The 13,707-nt window shown below is 42.3% G+C and overlaps 1 protein-coding gene across 1 annotated transcript in view; it reads right to left on the bottom strand.

Moving 5' to 3' along the window:
• The window catches only part of LOC145390998 (uncharacterized), a 59,881-nt gene extending 46,853 nt beyond the window's left edge, over positions 1-13,028 (bottom strand). Inside the window, exons 1-2 of the mRNA XM_080265729.1 lie at positions 13,016-13,028; positions 12,210-12,418 (exon numbers count right to left, since the gene is read on the bottom strand). Of these exons, the coding sequence (XP_080121855.1) occupies positions 12,210-12,418; positions 13,016-13,028 (222 nt within the window). The remainder of the gene's footprint in view (positions 1-12,209; positions 12,419-13,015) is intronic.
• Positions 13,029-13,707: the final 679 nt, after the last annotated feature.

The following is a 13,707-nucleotide window of genomic DNA, read 5'->3' as shown; positions in this document are numbered from 1 at the left end:
GTTCAAATGAAATGGAGAAATAGAAGAAGGGAAGGACAGGAGATGTAGTTCATACAAGGACAGTGGAAAAGTTACAAGAGGAGGGAAAAATGGCAGAACAGAAGAGGGAAGTGGAGGAGCGATTGGGTAAGTATGGATTGGAGCAGTTGGGGGACGTGGAAGGTGTGTGCAAGATATTCACAGAAGAAATCTTTGCAGTGTGTGAGGTGGTGTGTGGGGTGAAGAGATGACGAAATGCGATGCAGTGAACAGCATGGTGAAATCAAGAAGTAAGAGAGGCTGTGGCACAAAAGAAGAAAGCATATAGTGAGTGGATGAGAAACAGGGGCGGGGAGGAAGTTGAGAGACGTAAGAGGGAGTTGTATGTAGAGAGGAATAGAGAGGTGAAAAGATTAGTAAGAGAGAGTAAGAAGAGAGCGGATGAGGAATTTGGAAGGAATTTGAGTGTAAAGTGGAAGGAATGTAAGTAAATGTTCTGGAAAGAGGTAAAGAGAGTCAGACAGGGTGACAATGAAGTTAGTAGGGGAGTGAAAACAAAAATGGTAGATTACTAGTGGAGAAAGGAGAAAAAGTGAGCAGATGGAGAGAACACTTTAAGGCCTTGTTGAACATAGAGAATGAAAGCAATGCAAGTATAAGTGGCTGAGAAATGGCTGGGAGAAGGAGGGAGGTGAGAAGAGAGGAAGAAATCAGTAGGATGAACTTTCTGGAAGCAATGAAGAAAGTCAAAATGGGGAAAGACCCAGGAATTGATGGAGTGTGTGGTGAAATGCTGAAGCATGGGGGAGAGATAGTAGCAGAATGGATGTGGAACATGTGCAGATTGGCCTGGCAGGAAGGTAGAGTCCCGAAGGATTAGAAGTCAGGTATAATTATTCTCCTGTACAAAGGAAAAGGGGAAAAAGAAGTGTATGGTAATCACAGGGGCATTTGTCTTAGTGTATTAGGAAAAGTATATGGCAGGATACTTACTCACAGAGTTTGGAAAATAACAGAGGAATTACGTGGAGAAGAACAGGGGGGTTTTAGGAAGGGAAGAAGTTGTGTGGATCATAAACTCATTCTTAGATCTTTAGTGGAAAAGTTTCTAGAGAAGGGAAAGAAGTTGTATGTGGCCTTCATAGAGTTGCAGAAAGAATATGACAGGGTGGATAGACAAGGATTGTGGAAAGTGTTAAGAATATATGGAGTAGATGGGAAGTTTTTGAATGCTGTGAAGGGTATATATGAGGGTGCTAAGACTGCAGTGCGTGTGGATAGTGAACTGAGTGAATTTTTCTATATGAAGGTTGGATCGAAACAAGGATGTGTCCTGAATCCATGGTTATTCAATCTGCATATAGATGGGGTAATAAAAGAGATACAAGGTAGGGCAGTGGATGTTGGAGCAGCCCTAGTGAGAGAGGGCAGTGTTTGGAAACTCCCAATACTGTGTTTTGCAGATGATACTGCGTTTTTGAGTGAAGACGAAAGGGAGCTGCAAGGCTTGGTGAATTAGTTTGGGAGAGTGAGTAAGAAATGGAATCTAAAGGTGAATGTAGGGAAAAGTAAAGTTATGATCTTCAATAAAAGTGAAGTCAGTGAATGTACAGTGAGGCTGGATGAGGAGGAAATGGAAAATGTGAGTGCGTTTAAGTACTTGGGTAGTGAGATGAGTAAGGATGGAAGTTAAGAGGGTGAAGTGCTTGAAAGGGTACAACAGGGAAGAAAGGTTTCTGCTTCCTTGAAAGCAGTGATAAGAAACAGGGAAGTGAGTATGGAAGTGAAAAAAGCTACTACATGACAGTACTGTAATACAAACTCTCAAGTAGGGAAGTGAAGCTTGGACCTTGTTGGAGGGACAGAAGTCAAGAGTGAGAGCAGTAGAAATGAGTTAAAGGGTGGGCCACAAAAGGTGGAACCCACGTATCAGTTGATAAATCTGTGAAAATTTGTAATTTTGTTCTTCTGTTTCAGATTCAGATTAAGGAGACCATAACAACTGGAAGTCAAGTGAGAAATGTTTTGGACAACTGTGCAAAAAACGCTCTATATCACTACCAATTTAGAGACAAATCATACAAAACGGTTCAAGCAAAATATCGCAGGATGTTTCAAGTTCAACAACTATCCACAGAAGAGCCAAATCTTTCGGTGGGTGAATAAGTTTAAAGCCAAGGGAACAGTAAACAACCTTAGCAAGAGTGTCAGACCTCCTAAGGGCGCGACGGTGACTGCGAGAACTCCAGAAAATGTCAATCCCGTGAGAGATTCGGTTGGAAGGAGCCCAGAGAAATCCACTTGAAGACATAGCCAAGAGCTGGGAATTTCCTGTTCCACTTTGCGAAGAATCATGCTCAAGAACCTTCAGCTTTACCCATGCAGAATCCAGATCAAACATCAACTCACAGCAGCTGACATGCGCAAGCGTGTTGTGATGTGCCAGTGGTTCAATGAGATTAGAGAGGACCCCGACTTTCTCAACAATGTTTGGTTTAGTGACGAGGCCCACTTTCTGCTTTCCGGCCATGTCAACAGGAGGAACAATGTGTTTTGGGGCACACAGTTCCCAGATGAAGTGCTTCAGAGGCCCTTGCACTCAGTCAAATGCACAGCCTGGGTGGCCATAACAAAGCACAGCATAATCAGGCCATTCTGGTTTGAGGACGACGACAACAATGCAGTCATGGTCACGAAAGAACACTAAATCGTGGTGCTTAACAAGTTCTGGAGGGGACTTGGGACTCGCCGTGGTGTGACCAGGGATGAACAATGGATCCAACAGGATGGAGCAACTCCATACACAGCAAACATCACGATGGAGTGGCTGGACGAGAGATTCCCTGACCGACTGATGAGCAGGTGTTGCAAACCCGAGTGGGCCCCGCATTCATCAGATTTGAACTCCCCAGATTTTTTCCTGTGGAGGTTCTTGGAGGACCATGTCTACGAGAATCGTCCTCAATCCACTGCTGAATTGAAGCAGGCCATCGTCACCAAGATTAAAGCCATCAAGGAAGAGTGCGTCAGAGTGATAAACAACTTCGCTCTCCGGATCCACGAGTGCCTAACACGAGTTGGTGGTCATTTGGAGCATGTGTTGAAATAAATTCACCTCCTGTGGCAGAGACTTCACCCCTTGACTTTTTTTTATTGTTAGTGTCTTACCTTTCAGGTAATATAATCATTTTTAGTGTACCTTGTCTCATTAATAAATTATTGTCAAGTGAATGGGTTCCACCTTTTGTGGCCCACCCTGTATTGGAGAGGAGCATGTGGAGTCACATGGAGAGACAGACTGACAAATGAGGAAGTGAAGAAGCATTGTGGTGTGGATGTGGATGTGATAGGAAGCATTAGGAGAAACACATTGAGGTGGTTTGTTCATGTGGAGAGGATGGAGAGTGAGAGACTGACGAGGAGAGTGTATGTGAGGTGGAGGGGGGGAGTGGGATGGGGAGGCCAAGGATGAGATGGAAGGATGGAGTGGAGAGGTATATGAGAGAGGGGGGTGTGAGCTGGGAACAAGGCAATTATGGCGGGAGACAGGGCGACATGGAGGTGATTTGTTTGTGGCCACCCCTTACGGGATCAAGGCATCTGGCAATATGTATACATACTGTACAGTCTGCACAAATGAAAGTGGCGCGACTTACCTCAGACGTAAAAAAAACATTTACAAGTAGGAAGAAAATACAGAAAATGAGCACTTACCACATTCTAGTAGCATGGAGGCATCCCCCTATGCTTAATGCATTCATCGAGACGGTTAAGAAGAGAACTGGTGAGGTTTTACAGTGTGGCAGGGTCAAATTTTTCCCATTCCTTCATGACTACCGTCTTGAGCCGGGTTACCGATGAAAAATCTATGCCCCGTAGTTTTCGTTTTAGAATGGCCCAAAGGTTTTCAATGGGATTTAAATCAGGTGAGGTACCTGGCCAATCACTGATGAATGGAATGTCACAGTCTACAAGCAGTGTGGCAGGGTGCACCATCCTGCATGAAAAAGTTTACCTTGCACTTGTCAAGGAATCTGGCAGGTGCTCGCACAGGAGCTCCAGGTAATTGTTTTTGTTCATAATCACATTATCAGGAAGGAATACTAAGTCACCAACACCATGAAATGAAAAGCATCCCCATACCATCACTCTGTCAGGGAATTTCACGACACCTTTGGTGCACTTGGGGTTAACGGGGTCGCTGCCTGAAGGCCGGTACACCCTGCCAGACGTGTTGCCAGTCACACAGAACACTGCCTCATCATTCCAGAGCACACTACGCCACTTGACATCATCCCATTGTTTGTATTTCTTGGCAAAAATCACTCTGTTCTTCCTCTGACGTTCCGTCAGCTCTGGTTTTGGCATTGGCCGGTACGACAGGTACTTCAGATCGTCATGGATATAATGTTGCACTGTACATAAACTAACAGTACTAAGTAATTAGGATTGTGTTCTTTTACTTGTTTTGCTGTAAGCTGTGGATTAATCTCTAGTTGACGTCTGATAATATTAAAAGTCCGTTGGTTATTTTTTTTGCTTTGCCAGGATGTTCTTTGTGTCGTGGTAATGAGATGTCGCCACCATCCAGAAATCTCTTTATCCAACGCTGCACAGATCTCAGTTTAACTCCTGTACTATTTAAAATTTCCTTTAGTGGTTTCCTGTCCTTGTACAGGGCCACTATCACTGCGATTTTATCACTTGCAATTTGCGGTCTCACATTTTTGTTGGAGGTGTGTAAAGAGTGACAAAAAAATAACATACGAAAATCGATCGTTTTCCACTGCAGTAACCTCCTCATATGACTTGATGACATACACTGTGGTCAAAGTCAACGGATTTAAAAAAAAAAAAAAAAAAAAATGCGTACTGGTTGCCAGATGCACGAGAAACATATGACAAGTAACGGTTGGACCCAGTGAGGAGTGTGATTTGAAATATAGCGAGAGTTGATTAATCATCTTCGTGTCATAAATTTATTGCTGTGTCGCGCCACTTTCATTTGCGTGGTCTTGTGTATATATATATATATATATATATATATATATATATATATATATATATATATCTTCCGGACCTCCTTTCCCACCGTAGGGCAGGGTGAGGAGTGGCAACTTCCAGATAGCAAAAGTTTGCACAGTCCAATGGGCCACGCTTCCATTCACTCATCTTTCAAGCCCACGAAATCTTGGCTCCATCTGATTGGGGAAAAAAAAAAAAAAAAAAAATAATAATAATAATCACCATGTTTTGTAGCTTCACATATAGCTATCTGATAGAGCCAATCAAAACGCTGTCAAGTTAAAAAAGGGTTCCAAATCTCTGGCCATGCGCATTTCCGCACAAAATTCATCCAGCCAGCTCTGTCTCTTGTCAGTCCCTTAACCTCACCAACTTCCATACCTCTCTTCCTCACAAACTCTTCCACCATATTCCTCCACCTTCTTTTTGGCCTATCACCGCCTCCTCCCTCCTTCAGATTTGCTCAGATATACTCCTTTCACCACTTTATTGTCATCCATTCTCTCCACATGACCATGTCATCCCAGTACATTCGCTTCGATTCTAGTGTCCATAGACTTCCTCACTTTGCATCTTTTACGAATCACTTTGTTCCGCATCCTATCTACCCTCTGTATTCCAAATACATTCCTCAGAGACCCATCTCCACTGCTCTTATTCTTGACTTTTCATTTTCATGCCACACCATAGTCTCGCACCTGTATGTTAAAGTTGGCAGGAACACTCCTTCATATAAGCCTCGCACAGTTGCAATACTCAAGCCTCCATTTTATCAAGGCGTTCAAGGCACCAGCTACTTTCCTTCCTTGTGTCATTCCTCTTTCCACTTATTTTGCACATTTTCCTCTCCTTTCTATCACTTCACCCAGGTATTTGAAATCTTACCAATTCCAGTCTCACTCCATTCACTGTAACATTACACTGGGAGTCACCTTCACTCTCAGTAACTATCCCTTTACTCATTTCTACATTTACTCTCAAGGCACGACACTCACAGACATCTACAAAACGCTGCACTAGTCTACCAAGCTCTTTCCCAGTATTTGTAAGTAGCACTGCATCATCAACATACAACTTCTCTCATCACCCCATCCATATGGGCCTGATGGGGTCCCTCCTGTTGTTCTGAAGAACTATGTTTCTGTGCTTACACCCTGCCTAGGCAAACTCTTTCGCCTTTCTCTGTCAACTTGTACCTTTCCTTCTTGCTGGAAGTTTGCTCTCATTCAGCCAGTCCCAAAGAAGGGTGACCACTCCCAACCCTCCAACTATCGTCCAATTGCTCTAACGTCCTGTATTTCAAAAGTTTTCGAGTCAATTCTCAATAGAAAAATTTTAAGGCATCTTTCCTATCACAACCTTCTTTCCGATCGTCAGTACGGGTTCCGTCAGGGACACTCCACTGGCGATCTTCTCACCTACCTTTCAGACTCCTGGTCATCCTCCTTTCGGGACTTTGGCGAAAGCTTTGCCATTGCACTTGACATCTCAAAGGCTTTCGATCGAGTCTGGTATAAATCTTTAATTTCCAAACTGCCCTCCTATGGTTTCTATCCTTCTATCTGTGCCTTCATCGCTAGCTTCCTTTCTGGTCGTTCTATAGCCGCTGTTGTAGACGGCCATCGTTCTTCTCCTAGATCTATCAACAGTGGTGTTCCTCAGGGCTCTGTCCTATCACCAGCTCTCTTCCTTTTATTCATCAATGATCTTCTAAGCTGTACATCTAACCCTATCCACTCATACGCTGATGACTCCACCCTTCATCTTTCCATTCGGTTCTCGCAACGCCCATCTCAACAGTTACTTCAACAAACAAGGGATGAGGCAATGGCACACCTAATGTCTGACTTGGCTCGTATCTCTGACTGGGGTAAAAATAATACTGTTGTTTTTAATGCGTCTAAGACTCAGTTCTTACACATATCAACCCAACAAAATCTTCCACAGGTATACCCACTAATGTTTAATAATATTCAGCTTAATCCTGCATCATCCTTGAACATGCTTAGGGTTTCATTTACTCGGGACTTATCTTGGAAAGATCATATTACATCTCTTGTAAAATCTGCTTCCAAGAGATTGGGTGTGCTAAGCCGACTCCGTTCTTTCTTTACTCCTGCACAATTGTTGACTCTATACAGGGGTTTTGTCCACCCCTGTGTGGAGTACAACTCTCATTTGTGGGAAGGCTCCCCACATACAGCTCTTCTCAATAGGGTGGAGTCAAAGGCTTTTCGTCTCATTAACTCTCTTCCTCTTACTGACTCCCTTCAACCTCTGTCTCTTCGCCGCACTGTTGCATCTTTATCTCTTTTCTATCGCTACTTTAATGGCCACTGCTCCTCTGAACTGTCTGCTTGGATTCCTCCACCTCTACGACGGACGCGTAGCACCCGTCTGGCAGCAAACTCTCATCCCTTTTCTGTCCAACTCTCTAATGCAAGAGTTAACCGTTACTCCCAGTCTTTCATTTATGCAACAAGTCAACTCTGGAACTGTCTCCCTCTGTCTGTATTTCCTGCTGCCTATGATCTCCAGTCTTTCAAACGCAGTGTGTCCAGGCATCTCAAAATGATCGGATCTTGAATTTGGCTCTCTATTGTATTTTGTTTTTCTCTTGAAGGGAACTGTTACTGCGGGCTCATGGCCTTTGGTTCCTTCTTCCTCGCATAAAAAAAAAATACATAGGCTATATTGACCAACCATGAGGACATGACGCAACCTTGTCGCACGCCCACACTGATCGTGAACCATTCACTTAGATGCCCATTTACCCTTACACATGCCTCACTACCATCATAAAAACCCTTGACGGCACCTAGTGGTTTACCATTTACACCTTACATGAGCCGGACCTTCCACAGTCCTCTGTCTACTTTGCCAAATGCTTTTTCCAGATCCATAAATGACATAACCACCTTACAGTACTTCTCACATGTCATCTCAACTATCTGTCTCACCGCAAATATTTGATCCACACATCGTCCGCCACTCCTAAAGGCACCCTTGTTGTCACTCACTAGGCTTCTGATATCTCTCTTACTTTCTCTGTAATAATTCTTTGATATACCATCCCTACAGCACTCAATAGACTTATGCCACGATAATTCTTGTTCTCACTTCGCTCACCTTTATTTTTGTACTAGTGGCGTACCGAGGGGGGGGGGGAGGGCCATGCTGCCATGCCCCCCCGTTTGCAATATATATATATATATATATATATATACATATATATATATATATATATATATATACATATATGTATCAGCAAGAAAACTGTTAGATATATCTAGTTTTTAACTGTTTGTAACTGAGACTAATACAGTGATTAAATTATCATAATTTTATAAGGTTATTGTTATTACATTTTTACAGTTGTAAAGTTGTTTGATCGAAATGTGAACGTTTGAATATTAGTAATGTAAGATTATTGGAGAGACTGAATCATAACTCAGTGGCACAGAGTACTTAAACTTGACTTTAAAATATGCCATATTTATGTCGTATACCCATTCCAAATGGCCCCAAAATGATCATAAAATTGGCCAGAATGCAAACTTTTCTCGGGGGGGGGGGAGGCTTACAGACCCCCCCCCCCGAACCTCCCAGCTGTACGGGGTCGCTGCGCTCGCCGAAGTCATGGATTGCACAGTTTAGATAAAAAATATCCCCCCCCTCCTTTTCAACTTTCTGTGTACGCCACTGGGTATAATCACCGCCTTTTTGCACTCTGCTGGCGTAGTTTCACTCATCCATGCCTTCTTACATATCTTCAACAAGCACTTCATTCCGCGCTCTCCACTACACTTAATCAATCTCTACATACACCTCATCATCCTCAGCTGCTTTCCCATTTTTTCAGCATCTTCACAGCGTTCTTCATCTTTGCGAGTGTCACGTTTCCTGGAACTGCATTCCTCCTCTGTATACCCTCAAAACCAATCACGTTGACAGTCGCTTTGCTCTCTCCATTCCCATTCATCAGACTTTCAAAAGATTCTTTTCATCTGGTCCATACTTCATCCCAGTGGATTAACAATATACCATTTACATCATTCATACTTTCATATTTTTTCCCATTGTCACTTCTAGCTTTCCGCATCTATTTCCTGAATAACTTCCAATTTTCAGAGTAATTTGCATTCGTTTGTCTTTTCAGATCATCATTTACCTCCTCGTTTTTCCTCTTCACTAGTCTCTTCACGTGCTTCATGCTTTCAGTATATGCAGTTCTTATTTCAACTAAACTTTTGTCCTGTATCCAGTCTAACCACTTCTTCCTCTTTTCCTTCACTGATCTCTTAACCTCTTTATCCCGCCATGCCGTACCTTGCTTCTTTGTTATTACTCTTGCCACACCACACATCGCTTTAGCATTCCTAACAAAGCAATCCCTGTATGTATTCCACAAGCTGTGCAGACCCATTTCATTCCAATTCACTGATTCTAACTCCTCCCTTAATTTGGCCCTGTATTCTTCTGATATTAGTTTGATCCTTAGCTCCTCGACTTTCAGTCTCACTTCCTGACTGCTCCTCTCTCTCTCTCTCTCTCTCTCTCTCTCTCTCTCTCTCTCTCTCTCTCTCTCTCTCTCTCTCATGGTCCACCTAACTCCTTTCAGCTTGATCTTGCATACCACGATCATATGATCTGACAAACCTCCACAATGTCCTCTCACTGCCCTCGTATCAGCAACACTTCTCAGCAACGATTTCTTTATGAGCGGGTAATCAATCAGGCTCCTTTCAACACGATCTCTGTCCCCTCTATATTGTGTATATTTATGTGCATCTTTGTGTTTGAAATAAGAATTACAAATGCACAACCTCTTTTCCTGACACATGTCCTTCAGTCGTTTCCCATTATCATTCACAGGACCAGTGACTACAGTCCCACTCATGTCGTCCATTTTAAACACTTTACAACTCCTTGGAATTTCTCCTACTACTTCATCCAGCTCATCCCAAATCCTGTCTTTCTCTGTCTCACTCCTGTCCTCACACGGTGCATACGCTGCAATCATTGCCACGTTCTCCTTCTCAAACATGATTTTGACATACATACATCTGGAGCTGCCACATTATTAAATCTCTCATTCACACTCTTCCACACATCATTCATCAACAAAGCAATTCTTTCCTTGCAGCTTCTTCGCCCATTCATGCCCGACCTTACACAGTTTCCACTCTTCCATTCCTCCACTTCACACCCTTTCATCTTCGTTTCACATAATGCCATCATAGCATATCTCGCACTCTTGAACATATTCACTGCTTCCACCCTCTTGCTCTCCTCATTCACACCTCTCACATTCCACATGGCCATGCAAATCTACCCATTTGGTTGGGGCTCCTGGGCAGGTATTGGGCCCTCCGAGCTCTCCGAAACGTTTGCCTTGTCGGATGTGGTTTGAGTATGTGTAAAGCTTCTACTTGCCCGAGTGTCAGGGGGTTGCCTTTTCTCTTTCAAGCCCACAGTGGGGGCGATGGTAGCCTACCTTGGATACAAGTATATGACAAGATGTGACAACTTTTACCTGGCCGTGGTACTGTACAGTCGAAAGCTGCCTGGCTCTAATTTCAAGAGTCCCAGGTTCGGTCCCTAGCTTTACTGGCAATATGTTAGTTGATTTTTCCTGTGCTAGAACAGATTTCCATCACATTTCTCAGTACTTTTACTTAATCATAAGTTGGATGCATCATTTTGCGTCTGCAGATTTTTTGTTCATCATGCTATTTGTTCATTTCTCCCTCCATTACCATGATTAAATTTAAGTGAGCAAGGACTCTCAGTATTATTTTTTCTTTTTCACATACAAATATCCAGAGTTACTCCTATTCTCCTAAAAAATAAGAACAACACTAACGGAGTAATAATAAAAGCATAAACAAAAGCACAAACATAAACAAAACATACAGAGAAAAGAATAGCAAAGCACAATAAAATCTATATAGTAAGTATTAATACAAAAGAAAACCAGAAAACAAAAAAACAGCAACAACAGCAACCCTCCCACGGATACACACAAACCATAATCACGTCGACCCTCCTAGAAACAACAACAACAACAACAAAATAGCAACAATACCTTCACACAGTGTTAACTACTCCCCTGGACCACACCAATCCCTACACCCTCTCTCCTGCTTTCATCCACATCCACTCACTCTTACACTTACAGCAACCTACTACCACACCCACATACACCCATTCCCACACACCCACTTCTCCTTTACCCGCATCCACTCACCCCTTCCCTCCTATACACCCACTGCCCAACCATTTTCACCCACCTCCCTCCTATCACATCCTCTCTGTCTTTTCACCGACACATCTTCATCATCGTCATCGTCCCGATCTCATTTACCACCTAAGAATGGACCAAGATAAGATCTGGGAAGGAAAGAAAAATCCCATAGAGGGAGATATATATATATATATATATATATATATATATATATATATATATATATATATATATATATATATATATATATATATATATATATATATATATATATATATATATATATATATATATATCAAAAGTTTGCCCAAGTAAATAGGCCACACTCAGAAACATTCACCACCCAAGTCCTTGAAATCCTGATTCTTCCTTGAAGGCAGTACCATGTGCATTTTATTATGATGCATTTGACTCTAAGCATAGACTGAAGCTGCCCGATCCCTGAGACCCAGCAGTCCTCTTACGTACCATACACCTCCACATGTCACCACTTTAGAGCTAACATTCACCATCCATACTGAATACATGCTAGGGTTGCCTCTAACAGGACTGATGTATTAGCGAGGATGTTTATGAATGTCGGTGGGTCTTACTATGGATTAGTAAAATATTAATCCGGTGACTATCATACCACTGTATAAACACGAGGGGGCTGATCAACTGTTTCAGAATAACAGGCTAAAGATTATGGTCACATGGCAAGGTCAGTTTAAACTAAGCATAAATAAAATGAAATAAAACAAAACAAAACATAGTAAGAAAACACAACACTAGAACCGATCTTGCATATCAATCTTGATCTTTGACCGATTGTTCACAAAATCTTATATATGGCTTCATTATTGCCTGAAACTTACTAGTTTTCAAAAGTTTGAACTAAAAAAAAAAATGCTGGATTAAACACACACACACACACACACACACACACACACACACACACACACACACACATACTTACGTCCACAGTCACGCCAACCCTCCTGAAGAAGTGGTAAGGCGGCGTATCTCTGGGCACATAGCGATAAAATTCCTCGTCGTCTTTAAACCACTTGACGGAGTAGATGGAGGAGGATTCGGGCTCGTAGTCGCAACGTAGCTCGGCAGTCTCCCCTCGTAGCTTGTAGGGCGGTATGACGGATTCTCGTAGACGCAGGCCCTCGGTCAACGCTGTGGAAGAAAGAGAAGGGAGACGGGTTAAAACGAGGGGAGCCGAGGAGAGGGAGAGAGATGGGATAGATTTCTAGATTGAAAAAGGTCAAAGAGGAGAGGGAGGGTAGAAAAAAAAGAGGTAAAAGATAGGGCCAGAGAAAGATTGAAGGAAATGAGAAGAAAGCAAGAACCATGGAGGAGGGGTAGAATTCTAATAAGAAGAAAGTTGAGGAGAAGGTAAAACACAAAAAACGATAAAAAGGGAGTGGATAAGAGCAAGAAAGGGGGCAAGGTTGGAAAAGAAGAGGTAAAGAGGATGTGCAGAGGGGATATGGAGGGGGGAAATGGTGAAGAATTAAGACGGAGGATATTAATGAAACTGAGGTAAGTAGATATGAGTCCAGATAGAAACAGAGTAAGGTAGAAAGGCTGATTAATATAAACATATAAATAAACAGAAAACAGTTATCTATTTTCAGTCTATTTCAATATATATATATATATATATATATATATATATATATATATATATATATATATATATATATATATACACTGACTAAAACTTAGCTCTCTGGCACACTGCCAGCAAGTCAGGTGAGCACCTTAATGTACCCCAGATCCTCATACTAGTGTAGGCCAAAATACTCTAGTAAAGGATTCACATTTTCTTATGTGATGGTGTATTTTAAGTAACAATGCACAATAAGAATGATGACAAGAACTAATTATATATATATATATATATATATATATATATATATAAATATATATATATATATATAGGGGGGTAGGGGGGTTTCAAGAATACTCCCCCAGTATCCCTGCTTGTCGTACGAGGCGACTAAAAGGGTTGGTGGTGGGTTATTTCCCCACCCCGTAAAAAGAACTAACCAAAAAGGTGAACAAAGCGCCTCGGACCCGGACGGACCATACGTTGACGACTAAGGAACGGACGAAGGACATTCTTAGGGTGGGAACGTGGAATGTGAGAGGAGTGAATGATGAAGTGAAAGAGAGAGAGAGATTGTTCAGGTGCTTGAGGATGCAAAAGTGGATATATGTGGATTGACTGAAACTAAATGGCAAGATGAAAGGGTCAGAGAATGGGAATATGGTTTGGGTATATGTGCGGGAGTCAATGAAAATGAGAGGGCAAGAGAGGGAGTATGTCTGATGATAAGCAAGAAGTGGAAGGAGAATATAAGAGAGTATGGAACAGTGGGTGCAAGGATTGTATAGGTGAGGATGAAAGTAGGTATACAAGCGTGGGCGATTGTATGTGTGTATGCCCCGACAGAGGATCG

The sequence above is a fragment of the Coenobita brevimanus genome, chromosome 16 (genome assembly GCF_032717465.1).
Source record: "Coenobita brevimanus isolate Jiangsu-jjx chromosome 16, ASM3271746v2, whole genome shotgun sequence".
Lineage (NCBI taxonomy): Eukaryota > Metazoa > Arthropoda > Malacostraca > Decapoda > Coenobitidae > Coenobita > Coenobita brevimanus.
Note: the sequence above shows the minus strand (reverse complement) of the source record. Positions and strands in the feature narration are given on the sequence as shown.